Below are 27,283 nucleotides of genomic sequence, written 5' to 3'. Positions count from 1 at the left end.
AGTAAAAAAAGGAAGATAAAAGGTCCCTTTCCTCCATCAATTTCTGAAGCAGAATGTGACAGATTTTGAAGCCATTAATTCAAAATCATGCCCATGGCAAGCTGCAGAAGAGAGTACGGATTTCCACTTGTGACTGTCCTTTTGCTTGCAAAGGTGGACTGGTCTGTTTTACCCACTGGAGGGGTTTTCTGCCTACAGAGAAGAGGTTTAGCCTTCAAGAAGGGTGAATGAACAATACTGATTAACTTGACACTATTTCTCTCACTCACTTGGTCTAGAGCAGTAGAAATTTCTGTCACAAAGAAACAGGAAGCAGTTCAGGGCCTGACCAGCCTGCAGGAAGATAGTCATTGTAGAAATCTGAGTACTACATCTTGCTGGGGAGCCACCAATAAACTCAAATAATCCCATTGTTTGATATAAAAAAAATGCAAGCATGCACAATTTCCACCATTCATTCAATTGTGTTGTTTCATCTTTCTGAGTTAGAAGGCACGGACTCAGTTGCAGGTTTTTACCACTGATGCCTGTCACGTTGAGATGGAGACACCTCTAGAACATGACAGAATTATAGTGCTTACAACACCCACAGGAAACAGTTGTTATCCTGCAGGCAAGTGAGAAATTGAGTCACCATATCATCATCATCTCCTACAGCCCAGCTGAGTGTCCTAATTATAACATCATTCCCTATTCAGAATCATCTAAGTAAAATGAAGCCTTAAAGGTAAGTACCTCTGTGGTATTGCGGGGCCTTGCTGGCACAGCAAGCTGTCTCACATTTGAATGATGGACATCTAGGCTAGATCACAACCTGCAGGATGACCTCAGGAAGTACTATAGGCCAAAGCAAGGGCTATTCAATATTCACCTGATGAAGTGCCATATCCTGAAGAAAACGGGTCATGGCCATCGCTGGGAACCTTCCACCCAGCCATGCAGAGCTCCCTTTCCTGTGATCCCTAGTACACATACTGACCCAGTGCTACGTAGGTTTACTGAGCCTTCCTCCCAGTTAAAGGAGCTAATTTGATTACTTAATGACTTTTAGGAAGTAAAATTAAAAGTAATCATCTATTCTTAGCTGAACCACTTCTCCTTTCAAAAATGTTTTCCAAGAGCTCAGCTCAGACGAACGGGGTGTTGTCCACAGAGCTGTATGGCTTGCCTGCAATTTCCACTCACCGTACTGAAGAAGGTACCTGATAGTTAACGGTATAATATAGCAAAAAGAAAAAAAAATCCTCATATTACAAACCCAAGAAAATCCTTGTTCAGTTAGATAACTGTCACCTGAGAACAAAATTACAGGTATTGCAGATTTTTGTGGTTTGTCATACATTAGCCCCAAGTTTTCTCATACGGTGCAGATGTCCTCCAAGTGAGCAGGCATCCTGAATGTGTGCTCCCCACTGAGCACTACTGCACTGGCAACGTTGGTAGTGGTGATGGCGATAGGTACGCACAGAAAGCAGTATCTGTATTCCTCCATGCTGAAAACAGTGCTTTCAGCAGCTGAAATAGTGCCTTCTCCATGAAAATTCAAAGACAAAACCAAGACTTAGAATATGACTCATTAGAAATCGTCAAAAACCTTTGGTAAGAAGCATTTGCCACAGATTCTTATCGCATTTTTTGCTGTTGAAAGTAAAATATATATATTAGAACAATAATGACCAACATTTGGTAGTGTGTTTCCATTTGTTTCCATAGGAAATAGTGTCCTTACTCCAGGGAAGCTGCAATCTTAGACATGGAAGATGTCCTCTAGGCTGCCTTTGATATCCTACCTTTTCTACCAGAAAACTTGAGCAGCTTTCCTCAAAAACCACCTGCATTTCTCAGAGAAGAGCCAGGTTCCTCAAAGTAATGTCAGTATGCAGCTATGATATTGGCACCTTTAATACTTTCACCACTGTCGTGCTTTAAAACCGCAGCACAAGATACGTACAAAAAGAAAACGCTTATTTGGTAACAGTGTCATACCTGGAGAGAAAATCTTTGGGTATTTCTGCACACACTGAAGAAACCTAAACTTATCTTTCCTGAGAGTCACCTGCTTGACTAATCAGCTCATAGACAGAATACTTTTGCTATCACTGCTTTGTTAAAACGGTCAAAATCACAACTTCAGGCTCTTTAATATCAGTTGTGTTCAAAGTCTGTTAAAAAGCAGAAGAGGGAGACTGACCCATTATATTTAAAGTAATGCTTCAAAGGCAACAACAAAGAGAAAAAACTAACCTGGTGAGGGCATCACTGCCAGAGATGTACATATTAGAACCATTGATTTGCTAGGGAGGGGGTGAAAACGTTACAGAAAACCTCTTCATCACTCCTTATTGAGGAGACCTTTTCCTTTCACTTGATTATGATTAGTCTCAGTCTTCTTGTACACACATACATTTCATAACATAAAATGGTATTTTTAAAAAAAAAAACAACCAAACTATTTTATTTAACCATTTCAGCAGCACATTTTCTGTTTGTCGAACACCAATGAATTCTGGATGACTGTGGGAAACATGTATGTCGCAATGTACATGCAATGACATCAGTGATGCATTTATTTCTGCACTGTAGAAAACTCTATTAACAAGAAACCATCAAAAGACTGAACTGTTCCACAGACACCCGAGGGATCTGAAATGGAGTACAGCACAGAATTTTCTGTTTAAGCTGCATTTCACCATGAAGTGGCCAATAGCTGAAACAGAAGCTCTCCCCAGAAATAGCTTCCCTACTTGGTTTGGATACGATAAAGCAGAGTTGACGGGAGCTCTCCACCATTCCTGGTCATCATCCTGATAACTGGACTACTGGCTGGCTGGCTTAGGCTTCCCCCCATTCAGCATCTGAATGCTGCAAACCTCATCCTTCGATTTCTGACTTTCCCCATTTAATGTACAGAGAGCATCAGTGGCAGACTCCCTTTCTGGAACCTAACTTCCAAACCCGATATAGTTTAGACCCTCTTTGAATCTATTCCATAAAGTCCTTTGAAAATCTGGCTCTTAACATAAACCGTAACAACACATTTTGTATTATTTTCTGTTTCACCCTCTTTTTAAGGGTCCATGAATCCACTGTTCTATAGTCTTTGCACTGATATACTGGGCAAGTACCTCAGCTACACTTACACTCCACAGCTCAAAAGGAATGCCAAAGGCATGCAGGTTTACTTGGGAACATCTTCTCTCTGTTTATATGAGAATTCAACCAGACCATTAAATTTGTTAAGATTTATCTCCTCAAGTAAATAAATTATGCCCTCAGCAACCCTCTTTTCTCCTGTAGCAGAAGTATCTTCCTTGCCTCTGAGCACAATTTTAGATTTAAAATAGTGCCTCAAAGGTATTTCTTAAGTAAACCTTTCAAAAGCTTTTATAGGGTAACTTTCTTCCTCTCCCCCTGCTTTGTACCGGTGCTTGTTTTAAATTGACGTTTATATGAAGTTTGATGCGACAATATTTTTATAGATATGCTGAACTTTCCCTCAAAATAACTCAAGCCAAAGCTTGTATGGACCAGTTTTGTCTTTTGTTGCATAAATCTGTCATTTATTATTTTGGGGGGATTGTTTTGGGTTGTGGTTTGGGGGGGGGGCATTGCGCATCATCAGAGCTTTGGCTGGGAAAGCAGCAGGGTGCTGTTTGTCCTCTGTAGTCTTAGCGTGTTCTTTCCATTTTCTGTGTATTTGGGCACAGACTGTTCCTTCTTTCCTCCTTGGAAATGCCATGGGCACTGCTCCTAAACGATAGTTGCCTGAGACCAGAGAAGTAGCCCACAGAGCCGTACTAAGCAGTAAAATTCAAGGAATTTCCAGTTAAAGTTTTGATGGTGAGAGGAGAAAGGGCAGACAGTTCAAAAAGGACATAGCAGGCACCGCTGTGGCCAGCGCTGGTGTTAGGAAACAGATGGTGCTGGGAAATTACCGGGCCAGAAAATAATAATTGAACTCTTCTGTGGCTCAGGCTTGCAGGTGACCAACTTTAATAAAATGAGATGAAGGAATAAGTTTGCAGTACTGTGAAATGCTACGGCGAGAAAGTATGTGCTGCAGATATCAGAGAACAGAAAAAAAGAAGCAATTAAGGCAATTAAGTAGGCAGGAGAGACTTAAGAGCTAAGGAACTCCTAGGAGGAGTGAGCTCAGGTTTTTGGAATATCTGCCATGAAAACTACTGTAACAGCCCCTGGCTAACACCAGCCCAGAGGGACAGTGCGAAATGGTGGACACCTCGCGGAGCCCTTAGCGCGGGTTCGCATCTCTCTTTAGCACAGGTTCAGCTCTCGCTGTAGCACAGGTTCACATCTCGCTTTAGCACCTATTGACATCTCTTCCACTGCTGCCGCCTTCTTGGCCTTTCCAAGAAATGCTCATTGCAGTGGTGGCCACATAGTGATAAAAGAAGCCAACAAGGGAGAACGCTCTGCTGTTCTGAGGCATGAGGTACCATCAAACGCCGATATCTAACATTAAAAGCACGCATGTTGCTATAATTGTTGAATTTTCTCCTAATCGTCCCACCTCCAAAGCATGTGGCTTCAAGATACACGTGAGATCTTCACGTGAGGGCTGCGGGGCTGGGGGAGGACAGAGTAGGTGCGTGAACCCACTGCTGTAAGGTAACTCCTACACACGTGCCATGTGCTAAAACTGTAAACCCTGGGCTGCCGGTAACAATCTGGGGCATGATAATCCCTTAATGAGTAACAGCAGGTGCTGAAGTGCTTAAAGTAAATCACGCCGGCATTTTAGCGACTTGTTATTTATGTCATCGCTATCAGCAAGTGCAAATCTGACTGGACTGGCGGCAGCCAGTGACCTCTGCTACTGAGGGCTGGGAGCTGCGGGGGACGCCGGGGCAGGCAGGGCCCGTCCCACCGCCCCAGCCAGGAGCAGGGCAGGCCGGGGGGCACCAGGGGCAGCATTGGGTCCCTCCCTGGGCACAGGCCATGACATCATCCTGCAAGTAGGGATGAGGATCGAGCCCGCAGAGGGGAACCAGCCTGGGATGGCCGAGGCACCTATCTAGCCAAGGAATCCGAGTGTCTTCTTGTAATACCAAATTTTCGCTCTTCTAATTTTGATTGGGTTGGAAAGAGGTATTCTTTTTTCTCTCTCCAGCAAGCATTTTGTTGATTCAGATTTTTAGGAATTCCCATTACTCCTCCAGTTTAGCACGTCTGTGGGGTACACCCAGGAACACCAGCCACTTAATGTTTTCATACAAATTAAGAAACATTAGCTGAGGCAGCAATGAGCACAGCACAACGCAGTAAGTTTTCAGACTTGGTGCTTCACTGCAGTTGCCCAGAGTGGAACACACAGCACAGACGTATGGTCTTCCACTCCTCTCCTCACCAGCCACATAAAGGACGCACGGTTCTCGCACCCCTCCGAGCCAGGACGGCCACTGCAACGCTGGAGCAGCGTCTGCCCTCACTGTTCAGCTGCCAATTGAGAGACCAAAAGCTTGGCCTGAGAGAAGATTTCTGATGGCGATCTAAGGCAAGGCAGATGAGTTCATCCAAAAATTTTAAGTGTATTTGGACAAATTATCCTTGTCCTAGAAATATATTACACTAATGAAGTTATGCTGTCATCCACTGCAAGGCCTGTGGATTGCAGGACTTGCAAACTATTTTAATCCTCCAGGAACACATTTGCCCAAACAATAATTTGACTTGTCATTAGTAAACTCCTAGCTCAGCTTTTTAAGAGACAGAAACACACAAAAAAGTATCAATTTCTAGGTTATCGATTCCTATCACAATTGCATCAGATTTCTTCTCAGGTCTGGAGCAAACTGATCTATGGGCTATATTTTCCTACCTGTATGTTGGAGGTCCATAGGCTTTAGAGAGGGCTTTTCAGAATAATGCAGCAGCTTGTTGCTTTGATTTCAAAAGAGCATGGAGCTTGCCAAATCTCTTCAAAGGGAAGGGGAAAAAAAAGGTAATTTGTCCTTGTAATTGCTGATGCAACGTGAGAATAGATCTGTGGGCCTTGTAAATACGGTGCTTAACGAACAGGTCCTCTGTTGTGTGCTGGGCTGCTGCAAGAGGAAAAGATCAACTCAAAGGAGCATCAAATTGCAGCTCAGTTTTTCTTCTTGGCTCAGACTCTCCACTTACCTTAGATGTCACTCTCCCTAACCAGAGCAAGAAAAATAAAGACATTTTCAAGAACAGGATTCAGCCTACCTAGCTACATGCTAGACAGGTTATTCTGAATTTGTCATCCTATATTCTCTTTCTACTCAGTGGAGAGAAACCCAGCAGATGTGTCATCTGATCCATTTTAAGCATCTTTGTTAGAATGAGAGGAACTGCTCTCTGAGGGCGTCTATTTCTTTCCATTGACTACACATGGAGCATAGAGTGATTAGCTCAGATTTAGATGTATGACTTTTAAGCCCCAAGCTGGGACAGATGATTCCCACGCTTATATTTCCTTCTTTCCCCCTTCTGCTGTTTTTTTTAAATGTCTCTGTATCCTACTCCTAATCAGCACAGGACAAGTCAAGGGGGCACACCCTTCTTGCTTCATCCTTCCCCCAAAATAACCCTTCAGCTGTGCATGACTTCTCTGCTCCCCAGCCTGCATTGCTGCGTTACACCACATCATTCCTTAGGAGATTCCCCACAAGACACTTGCTAGCTGTGAGGAGGGATCAGACAGCTGCAGGAGGAAGCGCCTGTTGTACTGTGGTGGGGGGGCAAGGCATGTCCTCAGCCACTCCTCACAAGGGGTCCTTCTCTTCTTGTGGATGACATTTTTTCCTTTGACAAGATTTGCACAGCAACTGGTGACACTGCTGGGCTGTGTTCATTGGAAAATACTCCGACATTAATATTTACGGTAATTCTTTTCAGTAAGATAAGCTGTTAAGTTTCTGCACCAACAGAGCACCAATGTTATCCATTTTCATTGTAAGACAGAAGTAAACCGACTTGATTTAGGTCAGCCTTACTTAGGCTCATTGTGTTTTTACCAGTTGGCTTCCTTCCAGCACTGGTGTATTTATCTTCATATCACTTTTCCGCACCAGAAACATCCTATTCTCCTCACTTTACAGAAGGGTTCCTGAAGCAGAGTTCACCTCCTCCCAGGCAACAAAGGGAGGAGTGAGGAAGTTACATGGGAACCAGAGTGTAGGAACTTTACCAGCCTGGAAATGAAGCTCTGCTCCTTTCATCAGGGAAGACAGCACCAAGGAAGTTTTTGATACGGAATCCTGATGGAGTAGAGGCAATCCTCAGACATGGGCCAGGCCCTGGCAACAGAGCACTCCCAGCTGCAAAATTTGAAGAAACTGCATTGCCTACACCTGGAAGCCCAGCTCTAACTCTGAGTTAGGACTGCCCAAACACCCCTGGGCACCAGCCACTGATTAGCCTCTCCTAGCCAGGTGCACTGAAGCATCTTCAGCAAGTCAGTACTGTGTTCTCAGCCCTGTTTTCTCTGTGGTTGTAACAGGCAAAGGAACTTCAGCTGAGGGTAGTCCGCTTCAAATAATCTGCCTTTCCAGAGGGAGAACTGGAGATGTTCAAAACAGTCCTCCACTAAGGGGAGCTGAGTGCTGTCCTTCTCAGTCCTCAGATCTATATTGCGGGTGGACAGAGTAAAACTCCTGTTACCATGTTACTACCATCAGGTATATATCTCTCTTCCCATCGCTAACAGGCAATGGGCCAACATCTCTGGTCATGGAAAGGATGTCTGAGAGCTTGGTAAAGAGACTCACAAGCAGCATGGGAAATTTCTATAAAATAATGGCAAGGGCACAGCTGAGCCAGCTAGTTGTTGCCTGTTCTGTGGCATGCTCTGTGCAGGCGGCAGCATCCTATTATATAAAAGGCTGTCAAGGTACCTTGATTCTCCTTCATGAGAAAACTTGCGGAGTCTTGAGTCTTTTTAAGAGGATGCTGCCGCCTACACAGAGCATGCCACACAGAGGACAGCGGATGTGGTGGGAGCCACCTGTGTGACAGGCAGCACCCAGAATGGATTCCGAGGTTAAACCCATTCCAACAGCTCAGCTGTTGTTGGTTCTTAACTGAAAGGACAGCACAGCCTGGATGAGCCCTTCCTGCGGAGTGGTGCATCGGTTTGCACACATAGGGAAAGCCTGGTCTCACCCACATGCTGCTCCTGCAGAGGTGAGGCACTCATTTGGGCTCTACGTGGTTCTCAGTCAGTAGTTTATGGCACAGATTAGTGAAGTTCAGGAGAACTGGACTCCAACCTGTAACGTACAAGAAACTACATACAACGTTTGCATCTTTGGAAGAGAGGGTTAAACTGATCCGCCAAGTTAAACGATATACTGCCACCTTTGAAAAGCCTCCTCATCTGGTCTAGAGATGTCTGCCATTAGTGTGACACTTATATGTAAAGACATAAAACTTTTGCAATTAGCTCCGATTTTCATCCATGCACTTTACTTCTGCTTCCAACCAGAGTTAGTTCAAATTACTGTTTATGTTTGACACCAGTCTGGCAGCAACAGCAGAAGCTTAATAACATAGAGGATCGTTTATTTATTTATTTGCTTGCTACGGTGTCCGAATCACATTTCTAAAAATGCCTGCGCAGCATCTTCCACTACTGGAAATGTATTAAGACTAAATGATGCATCTCATCTTTACCAGTGGAGATGGATATCATAGGAATCAGGGAAGCTGTGAACTGTACCACCTAGTCAGTTATTTATTTGGAGAACCCATTAAACAAAGTATTTAAGTAATGAAATATCTTGCTTATTGTTAATAATATCCTGCGTAGGAGGAAGCTCATCACCCAAGTTCTCTGGAGTCTGTGGTTATGCTGCATAATTACATAATAATCAACCACACAGTCAGTGTCTATCCAGCAAACATTTAAATTTTATTCTATCATAGAGGAATACAGTGGTGCTATACTAATTTATTAAAAAGAAAAATGACTCAATACCCTCTTAAATCATGAGAATAAAAAAAAAAGGTATTTTGAGACATAAAAAATGTTTGCTTACCAGCATTTGAGTTTTTTAATTCCTATTTTCCATCAAGAACATGGGTAAATACTTAAAATGCCATAGTTACCTCAAAATTATGACTCATCTGAAATCACTGGAGTAACCACATAAGGGAAGCATACTCTCAAGTCCCAAGAGCTGGGATATCGAATTTCTCAGTCCATCAATTAAAGGCACTTACTTACACACTACAACCAGTGCATCTGGAATCTCAGTTACATTCTGTGATGCAGGAAGAAGTTTTGCGAGATTCAAACCTTCAGCTCTAATTCCATCTTCCTCTGACATTTAGCTTCATTCTCTCACTGACTACAACTATCAGCAATTCAATTTCCCATTTTTGTCTTCAGATTTGTCCACTGTTTAGAATATGGTGCACAGAGACTTTAGAGGAGACACAATTTACCTTGTAATAGTCAGCACATTACAAAGATCACCCTGTCACAAAACCACGGAAAACCCAGACATCACTACACTCCCATCTGTACTTTAAATAAACCCATCTCTGTGATTCAGTCTTCTATGCCTAAAATGAAAACGATAGTACATACTGTGCTTTGAAGGATTAATTACTCCTAAATGTGCTGAAATATTCATACAAAAGATATTGTATAAAGACATGTAACTGTTCATTGCTGGAAATGTAAACAAAACCCTTTTCACAGCACAGCATAACACTAGTGAGAAAAGTCCGTGCAAGATAAATCCAGGAATTTCAAAACACTCATCCATCCAAAACCACCAAACTAAACAAAAAATTCCAACATGGTTTGGGAAAGCTAGCAGTGCAAAAGTTTTATTCAGGTCCAAAGAAATAACACAACATTTTTGAAAGCAAAAACTATCTTTTTGCTGTTGCAAAGAAACTTGAGTCATCAAACTTAATCACCAGGATGCCCTTATTTTCAGAAAGGCAGGAGGAAAATGGTTTAAAGAGTAAGTGATTTAAAGTGATGAGAAGTACAGAACTATAATCATTTTGCACAGCAAACATTACAGCTGGACACACAATTAGAATGGTCAAACACATGTTTTAGGGCTCAATTATCATACTACTGACTTTCAAATCCTCAGCTTGTACCTGGCAAGCTGAAACAGGGACTAAAAAGGACATAGTCTGCTCTTCTCCTCAGGCCATTGCTGTACGAAACTGTACCAATAAATGTATCTTCTTAGGCTTCAAAAAAATGTCTCTTTTTAAGTCCTCAGTGAGGACTCCCCATGAGGGAAGCGTCCAAGTCTCCTGCTGTGACTAAATGCCATTCTGCCACATTTGTGCAACCTTTTCAGTTATTTTGAGGCGCTACAGGGACTGGACTTGAGTGCATTGACTAACATTTGATTCAGAGGCTGCAGTAGTAAATGTCTGCTGCATGAATCCAAGAACTGGATATTCTTCACTACTGCAGATGTCCCTTGTCTTTTATGCCAATAGGACCATTATGGTGATTTTTTCCCTTTCCTTCTTCTCAATGACAAATGCCAGCACAATCAAAATTTGGAAACTTTCCATGTGAAAAACAGGAACAGAAGAGTGCTAACCTAATCAGCTGTGCTATGCTTTCAACTGTGACTCTTGGGGAAAAAACTGGCCAGGCAGACCACCCTGCTTATGAAAGAATGATACCAGATGCATCATGATAACATTAGAAATATCTGTAATAAACCTCATACTATGCAAGAGAAAAAAATAGGGCTTCCATACTGAATATGCTATACAATACTGCAAGTTGTATTTTTCTGCATTTTAGAATGACTTCATTGATCTTTTAGTATGAGTTTAATTACAGCCTCACTTTAATGCTGCCAGTAATAAGGAACTATTAGTACTGCTCTTAAAGAGGCAAAAGGCTTTATTAGATACTGTAAAGAGCTAGGGATGCTCTTAAAAATAATAAAGGGCAGTCAATCAATCACATTTGCTCTGCAAAGAGCTTTTAAGATGGAACCCAGAGGCTTGAAGCTTCATTACAACAACATTTTTCCTGTTGCCACTTAAAAAAAATCTACTGAAGTTTAATGACTAAAATGTTGATAATGAAACTCTAACAAGAATTGCATGCTTATGAATGAAAATACAAAATAGTTCTACTTTCATTGAAGAGTTGACTTTAAAGACTGGCACTATTTTGGACCCTAAAAATACATGGATCAGTATCTCTTAAGAATACATAGAGATTTTTATGGAACCCAGACTGTGTCTACAAAGGTTCATCTAAGAGTTCAAATTTCAAATAGGAACATACCAATATCGGGAAACATAATATATAGAGAGAGTTTAAAAGAAACAACCCTTCTACAAGATAGGTTTTGAAGAACCCTTACTAAAAACTGCTCTCTTTTTCTTTAATTTCTCCCCATTACTAGTGCCTTAAGTAGCTGGAAACGGTGCTGTACTTCTAAACCATGCAAACAGAAAGTGGTGATCAACACCGGATATGTGGCAAGCCAGATTTTAAAAATGTTAAATTTGGAGGTGTATTTTCTTCTCCACTACAGTAAGAAAGCTCATGGAATAGAAAACAACTTTATGCTGTAAAGGGACTCTACAGTACGGTATCACCTAAGAAATCAGCCGGGCTAGTAAACTATGCTCTCGGTCTTTTTAAAAGCCAAATGAAAGGCATGTTCAGCTGTACCAACATCAGACTACTTGAGAGTTTCTCTTCGGTGCCTATACTGAATGGGGATGCCCTTGTATGGAATTTTATCCAAGATTTACCACTTTGGGTGGTGACATGATACTTCAGGTTACATCAGTCGGCCTTTTTCTTCTTGGTTGAGAGGCCAAAAATGCTAGAGGCTTGTTTGTTTTCAGTGGTTGTTGTGCAGTCAAAGACCTCAAAGATCTACCTAGTGTATAAAAAAATTAAATGTTTTTCAAAGCTTCCAACTCCCTGACACCCAGAATCACTAATGAGAACCAGAATGGAAAGAGTCAGAGATCACCAGAACAAAGATGGCAACTAGAAGAACAATTCCGTTAGGCAGCGGAACACTTCCATTAAGGCTACCAAGAAGACATGCCAATCTGGGTTTGGTTTTATAATATGGCACAAATACATTCATTTTCCATTTAGAAACTGGAAGCTCTTGGCATTAATATTAAATCAGTGCTTTAGTTTTAGAAGCTGCTTTGCTCCTACAGTCTTTTTAATCGATCCTTTTTGGGGATTAACCATCTTCAGGTTTCCTGGAACACTGTGTCTCCCTCTGAAATAAAATGGATGAAGTTAGTCATCAAGTGTCACATTCCCTATAAGCTTTAACTGCTAGAAATGTGCATGCTTTTTATATCTGCATAACTGATTACTATTGTCAATTAATAAACCTCAGAGAGGAAAAAACAAGTGTATTTCTGGGTTTGCAGGCTAGCAAAGCATCTAATTATACTGCACACAAACTCAATCTTCATCTCATGATTCCTGACTACTTCCTGTTATCTAAACGACGGTATTTGAAGAACGTGAACATAATACTAAACATTTGCACAAAGAGAAAGATAACTGGCTAAGGAGACATTTTCATCCGTTACATAATCCCCATTAGGAAATAGAAAAACACTTCATGTAGAGGTAATCACAGTTCTCTGCAGGTATTCCACTCTGGAGATCCATGCTCTTGAGCCCATGATCTTACATAGGAAACGCTGCCAGCAGGCTTCTGAAGTGGTACACATCATACATACGTACCCACCTACATGCACCCTGCTAGAGCTGTTTTCATCTTGATCTTCTAAGAGAATTCAGTGGGAATGTAAAAAAATCTCCAGGGGGCAAATGGTGATTCCACAAACTGGAAGGGTCATTCTCATGATCAAGCAGCATGCATCTCTACTCTTATGCAACGTACATTTGTTTCTCTCTCTGTTCGTTACTACAGTGGAAAGACAGCACTTTAAATACTCTACTGACAATATACAGGGTTTCAATATCTTTCTCAAGTAATTGGCATTCTGAAGGAAAATATATCACAACATCACATCATGATATTCATGATGGTAGCCAGAGAAATATTTTGTTATGCAGTAGAAGCTGTGATGACATGATCTGTGCAAGTTTCAGATTTCTGGGCAAACAGCCAACAAAGTTGTGCCTAGGGCTTGCTCATCTTCTTGAGATTGACACATCCTTTGTTCCAGCTCTTACAAGCAGTCACAGTCTTGAAGGGACAGTTGCCCCCATAGAGATATGGAGCTGCTTCTACTGAGAGCTTGGAAGATCAGAACCCGAGGCCCCAGTTTGCTCAATAATCAACTAATTATTCAAATTCAAATAAAGTGATTAATCAAAATCAATTGATTAATCTGTAGATCACTGTTATAGCTGGACCAAGCAAACAGCATATGTCTATGTGGAATTGTGCAGGCAGCAAAACCTCTTTCTACTCAAAACCAGCTGGACTTACCAACTCAGAAGCCAGGTATTTGCAGCCAGTGCAGTGTTGAAACTGAGCTAGTGAGCCCTGCTATATGCCTCAGTATAACAGTAAGGGCTTAGAATGACATTAAATTGTCTGCTCATATTTCATCAGAGACATGAGTCATCAAGACATCATGTTTTTTCCCAATTGTCAGCTAGTCTACCTTCTTGTCCCACGAAATACTATAAAAAAGACCTTTACTGAACTTGGCTTCTATATTTGGATGGACAGGAAACCGAACGCATCAACAATTAGTGTTCACAATTACTCCTCAGAATTGTTTCAGTATTGCTTTAATATATAGGTTGGGTTTTCCATACCTGTACCTACAGTTAAAACAAACATTAAACACAGTTTCTTATATGGTTTGAAATCCAATGAAGGTGGGTGTTTTCTGAAAGGCCAAAAGAAGTGACATAAAAACTCTGGACAGAAAATTTTCAAATTATTTTCAAATTATTCTCAAGAACGCGTTTATTTTCAATCACGCAGGTCTTCTCTTATTTGAAAGAAATTATTTCTCATTAATGTCATTTTGAATGAACAACCTTCAGGCTGTAAATCAAAACATAATCAAAAAGGAATAAAATAACAATCGTTGTGTTAACCTTGTGATGATCAAGGGGTGCTTACTTGCATTCTAGTATTTCCTTAAAATACAAACTATGCCAAATCCCCATTCTTACCTCCATGTTGCCAACTAAGACCAAAGTTTGACCTGAAAGTTCTAAGTCAGTGATTATAAAAGCCAATGTTTTGCAAACTGGGTCCTCTGCAACTACAGGCAATTTAAAAGATGAACAATTCCCTTCATGTGTGTAAAGTATTTTGGAAAGTTAAAAAAAAAAAAAAATCCTCTGAGAGAAAATGGGTTGAAAGGGGATATTTTGTTGCAACAAGCATCTTCTGAGACTAGCAATTACAGCACACTTTATTTTCTTTTACACTTTATTTTCTTTTGTTTGATATAAAGAAAATTACAGAAACACCCTGTCATATAATTTCAGGGTAAGTAATGGTCTTCTGAAATAAATTACAAAAAAACCTATCATAATTACAGATCAATGCTAACCCTCAACAAATCTCAATATCTGGTTGATGATATTTAAACTCCCATCAGAGACACTGAATTCTCCTAATTCTAGCTTCCTGACCTTCTCCACATGAGCTATGTTAAATATCACTAGGGCCAGAAGCAACACACTGGCTATATATGGGGTACATAGGCCCATACAGTGCTTGTTCTGTATTAAGAAGCTTTAGTTACAGACTTTAATTCATATTGTACTACATTAATTCATATTATACTAATATCATCTCCTGGCACATGAAGATCCACTGCTCTGATTTATGAAATCCTGTGATTCTGTGCTTACACAGGATGAAAGGATAAAGCTGGTAAGCAAATATGTCTACACAATTTCATGCTTATAATTTACTCATTACATTTTCAGATGTTCCCAAAATGTATTGTGTGCTCATTTTAATAATATAGGTAACTGGGTTCATGGAAGAGTATTTACTGTGAGATACTAAATACATAGAAACCATACTAGCTCAGGAAGTCTCCAAATATAAAGTATTTGGGAGAGTTCCAGAAGCAAATATTGTTATCTGCCTGAATACATACTTTTGTAGGCATCTACTCATGGCCACTGGAGGCAGGATACTGGGTCCGACACTTTTGGTGTGATTCCCTATATTCTTCATACTTTATATTCTTAACATTTTCAGTTCAGTTAAAAAATAAATCTCCTCCAATTTCAAGCTTTCTCATAAGCACTACAGTCAGAAACTCATTTTATTTCTATATAGCTCAGAGCAGGTGGCTTCTTTTCAAATTTAAATTTCTAACCCATAAAACTAAACAGAACACTGAAGCCTTTATATGTTGTCATCTAAAATCACTCACATTATCATCCACAAAAAGCTTTACAATCTCTATTGGCTAAAAAGGACCAAGCAAGGTATTATTTAATTGAATTACTCGTAATGAACTAAAGGGTATGCTTGTTGCTCCCAACTCTGCAGTAACATAGAAAAAAAATGACCCATTTTAAACACAGGTTGAAAGGGAGAAACATCAGAGGTACTGTAAGATTTCAAAAAGGTCACTTAAATATATATATTTTTTCAATATTGCAACATACTTAGTAACAAATAAAACTGATTGAAAAGCAGTATCAAAAATGATGCTAAGATTAATACTTTGTCAATAGGATTATGCCCAGTGATATTTACCATGAACAGAGAGTTGTAATATTCAAAACATAGTACTTAGCAAAAAATAATCAACCAGAAAACAGAGGGAATATAAAGGAAATTTACCTCAGTATCTGGTTTTCTCCCTTGCCTGTCACAGCATCTGTTTTTTGCTTTTCAACAATTTTAAGTGTAGCTGAGGTCTGCAATAGCCAAATTTTTACAAAGCAAGTTAAAATCTAACCACAATCACAATTAAAGAAGTAAAATTTTTCCACACGAATTTTGACCCAATATGGTCTTACTACCATAAAGTACTTCAAGCACATATTATACTGATGCCTTGTTGATTTGGGGAATTGAACACATACCAAAATCCCTTGCTGTGCAAAAATACCATTACTTTTTTAAGCTGGATGATCAGAGAATATGTAATTTCAATCAGCATATTTTTCGTCATACTGCCTATAACTCCACATTTTTAATGAAGAAGCATTATATTTCTAACATACTTCCCTGAATGGGAAACAAAACAAATTACAGCAACTTAGTTGTACTTTTGAATGATTAAACCATTAATAAAGAACAGGAACCACTTTAAAAAAATTAACATATCATGGAAATCTTTGCATACTCTGGAAGTCTACATTACTGGACATACTGAAAAAAACCCAGTTGTTACCCTTGGTATTGCATTTAACAGAATCTGAGCAGGATTAAATCAGTTGATTCTCCTGTTCCTTAGGTCACAGAATTCCTTCCTCACCCGGCACTTGCTGGCTCATCCAGCTGCCTTTACTAAAACTGCTTCTCAGAGGGACAGCTAAACCATGGACAGAAAACCAGAAAGCGCAGAAGGTTTAGGGCTTGTCTGGCTGCTGTGCACACTTGGGTGTCTAGTGTAAGTGAATGGAATTTTCTCAGCCCCTTCAAACAGATCCATCAGACACATGTAATAAATATATGACAATCATGATATACGATGTATTGGCTACACAAGGCCAGTGAAGACTTTTTGAAAGCCTAGAGCTAGATTTTGGGGCTACCTAAAAATGGCACAAGGTTTGGGTTATTACATTACATTACATTACATTACATACTACATTATACCATGACATTTGTGAATGTGTGAAAACATCTTGCACTTGTGAGAAAAAAATCCTGTCACTGAAAAGCATGTCTCTCTGCTTACAAGACAATGGTTTCTACTGTGCCTCCATGTATGCAATGCACCAGGCAAGTACTCCTGACCTAGTCATAGCAAAGTCAGCTATAACTAAAGCAGAGTCTTTTCAGAGTGCAAGTGTAAAAATGGAATAGGATCTGCACAGATTTACTACCTTGAAGGCAAGAAAGTTTTTGCACTTTAGGAACTCTAGTATTTATCATATTTCTGAGCAGATATGATTCTGTGACACATGAGGCAAGACCTATGCTACAATTACGTTCACTGTTTTTTTTAATTTATATGAATATAGAGTTCCAGTATATATAAGTATTATCCATAGCACTGTTTTTTTGACAGGCTTATCCCCACTAAAATGAGCCTATGTTGCACAAGCAGCTTTCCACCTGTACCTATCTATAATTGTGGGCTTTTTCTGCAAAGAAATCCCAATCACAAGTCAGACTCTACTATGCTAGTAAAAGTTTGAGCTAAAAATCTGGCCTGAAAGAATGGCCCTTTTAAAGATCTGCTATCATTCTTATTTGCCTGCTTCTCAAACCAGTTTCTGAATACCACCAGAAAATGCTTTGAGATTTGTGGAGTCCAAATCCCAAAGCAACATTTTCTCAGATTGAAAACAAAACAAAAAAAGCAAACAGGTATACACCATAAACCACCGGTGCCTCTAGCATGAGTTCTTAAGTTAGTGAAATTTTTAATTTATTTTAAAACTATCATTTAAAGTTGACTATGTCTTTATGGATCCAGACAAGACGAACAACAAAAGCACTCAGAAGATACATATATTTTGTAAAAAAGCAGAAAAGCCCTGAATAATGAAAAAGGTAAATGAAAGAAATGGCTTCTCGGAAGCATTTTTCTCTTCTGCTTCTGCTGCAGGCTTCAGGAGAGATCCAAAACAAAGTAGAAAAAACCACAAAACATCTGGGATATTTTAATACGTACCAGTAAAAACTTCTATTTTTTTTACCGTGAGCTATCGAAAATCACAAACATAATGAGGAAAAAAAGGCCTAAAAAAATTAAATCCATTCTCTGTAACTAAGAGAGTGTCATTGGAATATATTGTTGTCACAGGATAACAATATCCTTTATGATATTTACTTCAGGATGTATGGAAAATGTTAGTCTATGCGTAAATCCTTCTAACTCAACTGCTGCCAACATTACTCTGCAGACCCTAGAACAGTGAAATTTTAATACACCTGAAAGAGTCTAGACTGAATGTAAGTTTACTTCTGCCTCTATTGTTAAAATGAACTGCTAAAAGGGAGGGCATACATATGTAGATTTAAAAAGAATGTAAAAGCAACAACCAAATCAAAGTCATAGCAGAACAGAACCTGAAGGGACCAGATGAGTCACTGATTTTTTTGCAACCAACAGCCAACCATGATTAGGTTGAACATCAGTCACCATCATGGCTGAACATCTACCATGTTCAGATTAGCAACATAAAAGGTAGATGTCTAATCTAAACTACTCACCTAGGCTCTGCTTATAGCTCAGGAAGAGAGACAGCTAAGTCCCTGGGAACTTCATTTCATGTTGATCTAAAATAGGTGTGATGGTTTGCACCTTAAACATGCTTCTCTCCCCACAGATTACAGAGGATCCCTCTACAGCTGCTTTAGATTGGCTGTTTAACATTCAGAGAACTAAAGTTAGGGAGATTAATCTGAAGATTATTATTTTGCTCTCATATGATTCTGAAATCAGGGGGGCAAATAATTCATTACTGAAAATATAATGTACTAACTACCTTGAGTGTCAGTGGCAAAATCCTAGTCCCTAATGCCCCATTTAAGCAACATGCCAGTGCACATACCTCATTTCAAATAATGTTTTACGCGTGTTTAAGTGCTTTTCTAGGCAGCTGAACATGGGCACTCCTTTTGCTAGCATGTTCAGTAATAAAACCATCTTTTATTTCCCACCTTCCTCCTCCAGCAGTTCCCAGTTTCATTGTTAATGCAAAGATATTAAGAGTTATCATGGGCATTTCCTGGGCTCTCTCTTAGTTTCATGCTAGAAAGTTAGTTTAAGCAATTCTTTCACATTTCCCAAAGCAGCAATGAACCACGTGAAAGAATCAGTTGCCCACTGTGCGAACACATAGAAACACTGCTAATTACAGCCTTTCGTCACAGTTAGCTATGACAGGGATTCCCTAACAGTCATTTCTGACTATCACACTAAGCTCTTACTTTTACATTATTCAGGAATTAAGAGCTCTTTCAGAGTAAGAAGTCTAGCAACCTTTACAGCTTCCTTTACAGGTTTGCCCAGTTTGCAGTATCAATTTTTATGTATTACATAATTTTCAGTAATAAAATTCAACCTCTGATTTCACAAAAACAAGGTATCTTATCACTTATCTTATGAATTTAATTTAAATATGTGCTGTATTGTTATTCTGAGCTGGCTGGCTAGTTTGTCTTTAAAAGAAAAAAGGGGAAATACGAAAAAAAGGAGTTGCTACTTAAGGTGGGTGTCACTGCTGCTAATAGTTTGGTTCTGTTCTTTTCAGTTGAAACATTAAACTAGCATACCAGTCTTGTGACTAATAGATGGACAAGCAAGTATCAGAAAATCACTTCAGCCTTCTCAGTTAAGGGCACTTTGACTCTCCTTGGGAACACGTAAACTCCAATTGATACAAACTCAAAAAAAAAAAGTATTTAAAAATAAACTATCTGTAGCAATTTTTCAATTTCTAGCTTTTAAAAATTTTAAAAGCAGCTTTTGTAATGGATTTGGTAGATGAATGAAGTGATAAAAGACTTTGACCTAATGGCATTAACAGATGTTGTTGCTATATTAAGAAAGCATAAAGATTTTTAAAAGTTATTGAGTCACAGAGTTTTTTTCTTACCTGTAAGATCTCTGAGAGGTACATGTGCCGCTCATCATTAACTTTGTGGTAAGCCTACATTTAAAATAAGGGATATAGGCTACCATTAAGCTATTAAAACTATAAGCTATTAAGCTATTTTTAAACTATTTTAAAAGTTGAATCATACATGAAGAAACAAATATAGGGCAGAGTTTTTTTCCAGTGACAAATTTTGTGGAACTATTCTATCGTGTGTTCCAGACACATTGTCTGTTTGTCAGACAACATAATGGCTTTTATAGATTAGAGGTATACAGTGATTACAAACCTTTGCTTCTTGTTCCAGTCTAAGTTCATAGTCTTTTAGCTGATTCTGGAGACTTTTCTTCTCTTCTTCCAGTTGTTTAAGAATCTCCTTTAAGGAACCCTGTGGTTATAGCAAATAAAATGATGTTTTATGAATATTTCCATTCTGTATAAAGAAGCCATCACAATAGCCCTTATTCTTCAAGCATTATGATGCTTGTCATTCTGTTTGCTTCTTCTGCACTTTTTGTTTGCATGGTTCTGGCTGGCACAAGGCAGAGACAAAGGCAATTAACCATATGCTATAATTATCAGTTATGCACTACACATTTCCTCTGTGTTAAAATGATCATAGAATCATAGAATCATAGAATAGGTTGGGTTGGAAGGGACCTTTAAAGGTCATCTAGTCCAACCCCCCTGTCATAAGCAGGGACATTTTCCACTAGATCACGTTGCTCAGAGCCCCGTCCAGCCTGGCCTGGAATGTTTCCAGGGATGGGGCATCTACCACCTCTCTGGAAAACCTGTGCCAGTGGTTCACCACCCTCATTGGGAAAAATTTCTTCCTTATATCTAGTCTACATCTGCCATCTTTTAGTTTAAGACCGTTACCCCTTGTCCTATCACTACAGGCCCTGCTAAGAAGTTAGTCCCAGCTTACTTAACATCCCATTTCTTATAAGCCTCTTACTTTTAGTACTCAGGAGTACTGAAAGGCTGCAGCAAGGTCTCCCTGGAGCCTTCTCTTCTCCAGGCTGAACAACCCCAACTCTCTCAGCCTGTCCTCACAGGAGAGGTGTTCCATCCCTCTGAGCATTTTTGTGGCCCTCCTCTGGTCCCGCTCCAACAGGTCCATGTCTTTCCTGTGCTGAGGGCTCCAGAGCTGGACACAGGACTTTAGATAGGGTCTCACCAAGCAGAGGGGTAGAATCCCCTCCCTTGACCTGCTGGCCACGCTTCTTTGGATGCAACCCAGGATACAGTTGGCCTTCTGGGCTCTCAGTACACCTTGCTGGCTCATGTCCAGCTTTTCATCTACCAGGACCCCCAAATCCTTCTTGGCAGGGCTGCTCTCAATCCCTTCATACCCCAGCCTGTACCGGTATCGGGGGTTGCCCCAACCCAGGTGCAGGACCCTGCACTTGGCCTTGTTGAACCTCATGAGGCTCACATGGGCCCATTCCCGAGCTTGTCCAGGACCCTCTGGATGGCATCCCATCCCTCAGGCATGTCAACCACACCACTCAGCTTGGTGTCATCTGCAAACTTGCTGAGAAGGCACTCAATCCTACTGTCTATGTCACTGATGAAGATATTACAAGAGCACTGGTCCCAGTACAAACCCCTGAGGGACACCACTCATCACCGATCTCCATCCTGACACTGAGCCATTGACCACTACCCTCTGAATGCGACCATCCAACAGTCCACCCATCAAATCCATCTCTCGCCAGTTTAGAGAAAAGGATGTTGTGGGTGACCATGTCAAAAGCCTTGCAGTAGTCCAGACAGGTGACGTTGGTAGCTCTTCCCTTGTTCACTGATGTGGTCCCTCCATCACAGAAGGCCACTACGTTGGTCAGGCAAGACCTGGCCTTGGTGAAGCCATGCTGGCTGTCTCCCATCACCTCCCTGCCTTCCATGTGCCTTAGCATAGCTTCTAGGGGGATCTGCTCCATGATCTTCCAGGCACAGAGGTGAGGCTGACGAGTTGGTAGCGCCCAGGGTCCTCCTTGCTACCCTTTTTAAATATGGGTGCAATGTTTCCCTTTTTCCAGTCACCAGGGACTTCACCTGACTGCCAGGACTTTTCAAGTATCACGGAGAGTGGCTTGAGAACTACATCAGTGAATTCCATCAGGACTCTGGGATGTATCTCATCAGGTCCCATAGACCTGTGTACGTTTAGGTTCCTCAGGTGGTCTCAAACCTGATCCTCTCTCGCAGTAGGAGAGATTTTGCTCCTCCAGTCCCCATCTTGCAGGCCATGCCCTCAAGAGGTGTGGGAAGAGAGATTTCCTGTGAAGACTGAGGCAAAGAATTTATTGAGTACCTCAGCCTTCTCCTCATCCATTGTTACCAGTCTGCCAGTCTTGCTTATCAAGGGAGGTACACTTTCTTTGACCTTCCTTTTCTGGCTGACATACCTGTAGAAACCCTTCTTACTTTGCATCCCTTGCCAAGTTCAGCTCCAGCCACACCTTGGTCTTCTTGACCCTATCCCTACACAACCAGGCAGTGTCCCTGTACTCATCCCAGGATACCTGTCCCTGCATCCAGTGCTTGTGCACTTCGTTCTTGCCCTTTAGTTTGCCCAGCAGGTCTCCACTCAGCCATGCAGGCCTCTGGCCTTCCTTTCCTGATTTCTTACACCTGGGGACTGAGAGTTCTTGCTCTCTGTGGAAAGTGTCTTTAAAGATCTGCCAGCTCTGTTCTGCTGCCTTGTCCCTGAGGGCAGTTTCCCAGGGGGTCCTATTGACTAACTCCCTCAAGAGCTGCAAGTTTGCTTTCCTAAAATTCAGGGTCCTGACTTTACTGTTTGCCTGCCCCATATCCCTCAGGACTGTGGACTCCACCAGTGCGTGACCACTGCATCCCAGGCTGCCTCCAATCTTGATGTCACCAATTAACTCACTCACATTGCTGACCAACAGGTCCAGTACCGCATCCCCTCTGGTAGGGCCGTCTATTAACTGGCTTAAGAAGTGATCCTCAATGCGTTCCAGGAGTCTCCTGGATTGCCTACAGTTTGCTGTGCTACTTTTCCAGCAGATGTAGGGGTGGTTGAAGTCCCCCAACAGGACAAGAGCCTGCAAGCGTGATGCCTCCTGTACCTGGAGTAAGAAGGCTTCATCAGGAGACTCTCCTTGATTTGGGTGGCCTGTAACAGACACTAACCACAAGGTTCCCTTTGTTGCCTCAGTCTCTGATTCTTACCCATAAGCTTTCGACCTGCTCGTGGCTATTATTCAGAGACAACTCTTCACACTTTATCCATTTCTTAATGTAGAGGGCAACGCCTCTGCCCTTCCTCCCTCACCTGTCCCTTCTGAACAGCCTGTAGCCATTGATAGCTGCACCCCAGTCATGGGATTTGTCACACCAAGTTTCAGTAATGGCAACCAGGTCATAGCTTTCTAGCAGCACGGTGGCTTCCAACTCCTCCTGTTTGTTGCCCATGCTGCTTGCATTGGTGTAGAGGCAATTCAGCTGTGCCACTGGCTGTGTCACCTTTTTAGAGGAACACCTCTTAGTTCCTTCGAGGTCTTTCTCTGGTGCAACAGGCTGAGGGGTGTTGCTAGCACCTCATCCCTCTAACCTTGGTGTGTCATCCCAGAGCTTGTCATGAGTAAGCCTGATATTATCCTCCTCCCCTGTCCTGTCTAGTTTAAAGCTCTGCCAATAAGCTCCACTAGCTTGTGAGCAAAGACCCTCTTCCCGCTTTGAGAAAGGTTAATCCCATCTGATGCCAGGAAGCCAGGTGCCATGTAGGCCAACCCATTATCAAAAACTATGAAATTTGGCGGTGACACTGGTCACGGCGCCATACATTAATAGACTGGGCCTGTCTGTTTCTTCCTATGTTGCTGCTGGCAACTGGAAGGAGAGAAGGAAAAATCTGTGCACCAGATTTCCTAACCAACCATCCCAAGGCCCTTGAAGTCTCTTTTGATTGCCCTTGGACTATGAGTTGCAGCTTCATCACCACCCAGATGGAAGAGCAGTAGTGGGTAATAGTCTGAGGGCCACACCAGGCTGGGAAGTTTCCAAGTGATGTCTTTAACCCAGGCCCCAAGGAGGCAGCAGACCTCCCTAAGAGAAGGGTCTGTCCAGCATATTGGACCTTCTGTTCCCCTCAGAAGGGAGTTGCCTACAACTATAACCTGTCTTTTCTTCCTTGTGGGGATGGTTGTGATGAGGGGGTAGGCCTTTCTGACCTTGGCAACACCTTCGGTGTAGCTGGACCATCGTCCACATCATCCATGAACTGTCCTTCCACATCCAGAGCCTCATACCTGTCATACAGAGGCACCTGGGGAGGTGAGGTGGGCAAGGAGGGGATTTGCCTGCCACCCCGAGCATGGCACTTGCCTCAATTCTCTCCTTTCCTTTAAAGCTACTGCCTCCAGCCTGACAGGGAGAGAATATAGGACCCCCTTGATCTTGTTTTTTTCCTGGTGGCTGTTCCTGTTTCTATCTCAGGGAGGGCAGAGCATGGTTCCATGAGTCCATCTCTTTCTTGGACTCCCTGATGCTCCTTAATCTTTCTACTTCATAGCTCTGCCACGAAACTGAGCAGATCTTCCACCAGGTCACACCTCACACAGCTGCACTCGCTACTGCCATCCGTTACCAGCTAGGGGCTCTGGCACTCTCGGCAGCCTGAGACTTGGATAGCTGCATGTTTCCATGGGATCTCTGTCTGGGTTGCCACATCCATTCTGGGAAGTGCAGAGAACATGGCTTTCTGCCAGGTGGATAGAGATACGGCTTTCCACACTGCTGCTCCTTGATAAGTTAGCAAAGCTACCTTGCCATGACCAGTCAGAATTGCTCCTTTACTTCTAACCAAAGTTTACTTTGATGGCTCCTTTTTAGTAGGAGAAACATTTCAGATCTCATCTGCACATCCATTTTCAAACCACTTGCCACGAGAGCTGCTGGACTGTCTGAAGAGGCACATGGGATGTCAAAGGTAACCTCTAACAACTTGGCCAGAAAGCAGTATTTTGTAGGGATACTATCTGTCTTTGGTGTGTAGCCATTTACTTTGCCTACAATTGCGATAAACTAGATTAACAGTGGCAGAGTCCATTTTTGGTTACTGGCACTGGTCAGTTCTTTGTTTACTGTGTAGTGGAAGTAGAACGCACACACAAGCAGGTCCTCCTCCATTTCTTACACAGGAAACTGCTTCTCATAAATTGATCCATTCCATCCAGTAAACACATTCTTTTTGGGAGGCTCTAACAGTAGAGGGCTTTTTTAATTAATTGCCTCAGATTATTCAAGGTCAGTTTATACCTGTTTGTTCTTCTATTGAAATTATCTTTAAGATAACTGCTCTTCTTCCTCCCTGGCATTTGCCCCCCAGCACGCACACAGAGAAAACATGAACATCTTTTCTCAACATTGATCCTACTAGGATAAATGAGCTGAGCTTTTAAAAATGGTCTCTCACACAGCAAGATGTCCTTTGACCTAATCATCACAGTAACCCCTTTGTACACGAAGACTGGAGCCTAGCCTTCTTATGGTTGGAGAACAGAACTTTATTGGAGAATGCAGCACTCCAGAAGCCAGCTCGCTGCCTTGAACAATGTCAGTAATACTTCTTCATCTGTATAGATGTGGTGGGTTGACCCTGGCTGGACACCAGATGCCCACCAAAGCCAATCTATCACTCCCCTCCTCAGCTGGACAGAGGAGAGAAAATAGAATGAAAGACTTGTGGGTCGAGATAAGGACAGGAAGAGATCACTCACCAATTACCGTCATGGGCAAAACAGACTCAACTTGGGGAAATTAGTTTAATTTATTACCAGTAAAATCAGAGTAAGGTAATGAGAAAAAAAATCAAATCTTAAAACATCCTCCCCACCCCACCTTCTTCCTGTGCTCAACTTTACTCCCAATTTTCTCTACTTTCTACCCAACAGCATCATGGGAGGAGGCGAATGGGGGTTGTGGTCAGTTCATCACAGGTCATCTCTGCTGCTCCTTCCTCCTCAGCGGGAGGACTCCTCACACTTCCCCTGCTCCAGCATGGGGTGCCTCCCATGGGAGACAGTTCTCCACAAACTTCTTCAATGTCAGTCCTTCCCACAGGCTGCAGTTCTGCACAAACTGCTCCAGCACGGGTGTCTTTCACGGGGTGCAATCCTTCAGAAGCAGACTGCTCCAGCGTCCTGCCAGCAAACCTGCTCCAGCCTGGGCTCCTCTCTCCATGGGGCCACAGGTCCTGCCAGGAGCCTGCTCCAGTGCGGGTTTCCCATGGGATCACAACCTCCTTCAGGCATCCACCTGCGCTGGCATGGGGTGCACCACAGGCTGCAGGTGGAGATCTGCTCCAGCGTGGAGCTGCATGGGCTGCAGGGGAACAGCCTGCCTCACCATGGTCTTCACCAGGGGCTGCAGTGGAGCACCTCCTGCCCCTCCTTCTTCACTGGCCTTGGTGTCTGCAGAGTTGTTTCTCTTTCTCACTCCTCTCTCCGGCTGCAATTACGCAGGGTTTTTTTCCCCCTTCTTAAATACATTATTCAAAAGATGCTACCACCATTGCTGATGGGCTTGGCCTTGGCCATCGGCAGGTCTGTCTTGGAGTCAGCTGGCATTGGCTCTACTGGACACAGGGGAAGCTTCTAGCAGCTTCTCACAGAAGCCACCCCTGTAGCTCCCCTGCTACCAAAACCCTGCCACAGAAACCCAATACAATCAGGAAACACTTTTTTACTGTGAGAGTGACCGAGCACTGGAATAGGTTGCCCAGGGACGTTGCAGAATCTCCCTCCTTAGAGATATTAAAAAAGTGTCTACATGGGCAACTGGCTCTAGATGGCCCTACCTGAGCAGGGGGGGTGGACAAGACAAACTCCAGAGGTCCATTCCATCCTCAATAATTCTGTGACCTTCATTTTATTGTTACAACTGTGCCTTCCATCTCTCGGTCTGTACCTTGGTCAGACCAGTTCAGCTTCCACTCTTTTGGGGATCCATCTAGCCTAGCACAGTCTTCTTTGGTCTGTTCCAGAGTGAACGTGAAAATGTCATTTGTCATTACATGAAAGATTATGTCATTGTTATAAAAGCATACCCTTGACTTTGGACATCATCAAGCCATTCTATTTTCTGGATGTGTAGGGTGATAGTCCTATGAATGATTTCTAACAGATAGCCACAAAACATCTATATCTGCCTCTTACATCTGCCTGTTTGAAATTTCCAGTCTTCCCCTTTCTAGCATCTGCAGATCATTGCATCTTTTGTTCTTTTTCACAATTTTCTGTACAACACGTTATTTATTCAGCTCCAGATTTTATTTTTCACAAAAACATTTCTGGCTGTTACTGAGATTTCCCTAGGAATGATTTCCATTAAAGTCAAGATTTTTCAAGAGCGTGGCAAAAGGCACAGTACTTTTAAAACATGTTGCCGAGAGAATAAGCCCTCCCACTGTTGAAAAAAAAAAGATATAGAAGAGCTCTATCTTTCAAGAAGGTTTGGCACATGACTGAACTGTTATTAACTTCATTCTGTTATAGATATATAGACACACTGGAGACATGAAAAAAATTGTTT

At 41.9% G+C, this 27,283-nt stretch overlaps 1 protein-coding gene across 1 annotated transcript in view; it reads right to left on the bottom strand.

Moving 5' to 3' along the window:
* Nucleotides 1-12,136: 12,136 nt before the first annotated feature.
* The window catches only part of LOC309405216 (coiled-coil domain-containing protein 169-like), a gene marked incomplete at its 3' end in the record, with an annotated part of 34,025 nt that continues 18,878 nt past the window's right edge, over nucleotides 12,137-27,283 (bottom strand). The window contains exons 5-8 of the mRNA XM_081999930.1: nucleotides 20,004-20,102; nucleotides 19,715-19,768; nucleotides 15,777-15,853; nucleotides 12,137-12,239 (exon numbers count right to left, since the gene is read on the bottom strand). Of these exons, the coding sequence (XP_081856056.1) occupies nucleotides 12,137-12,239; nucleotides 15,777-15,853; nucleotides 19,715-19,768; nucleotides 20,004-20,102 (333 nt within the window). The remainder of the gene's footprint in view (nucleotides 12,240-15,776; nucleotides 15,854-19,714; nucleotides 19,769-20,003; nucleotides 20,103-27,283) is intronic.

The sequence above is a fragment of the Phaethon aethereus genome (genome assembly GCF_964289735.1).
Source record: "Phaethon aethereus genome assembly, chromosome: 1".
NCBI lineage: Eukaryota > Metazoa > Chordata > Aves > Phaethontiformes > Phaethontidae > Phaethon > Phaethon aethereus.
Note: the sequence above shows the minus strand (reverse complement) of the source record. Positions and strands in the feature narration are given on the sequence as shown.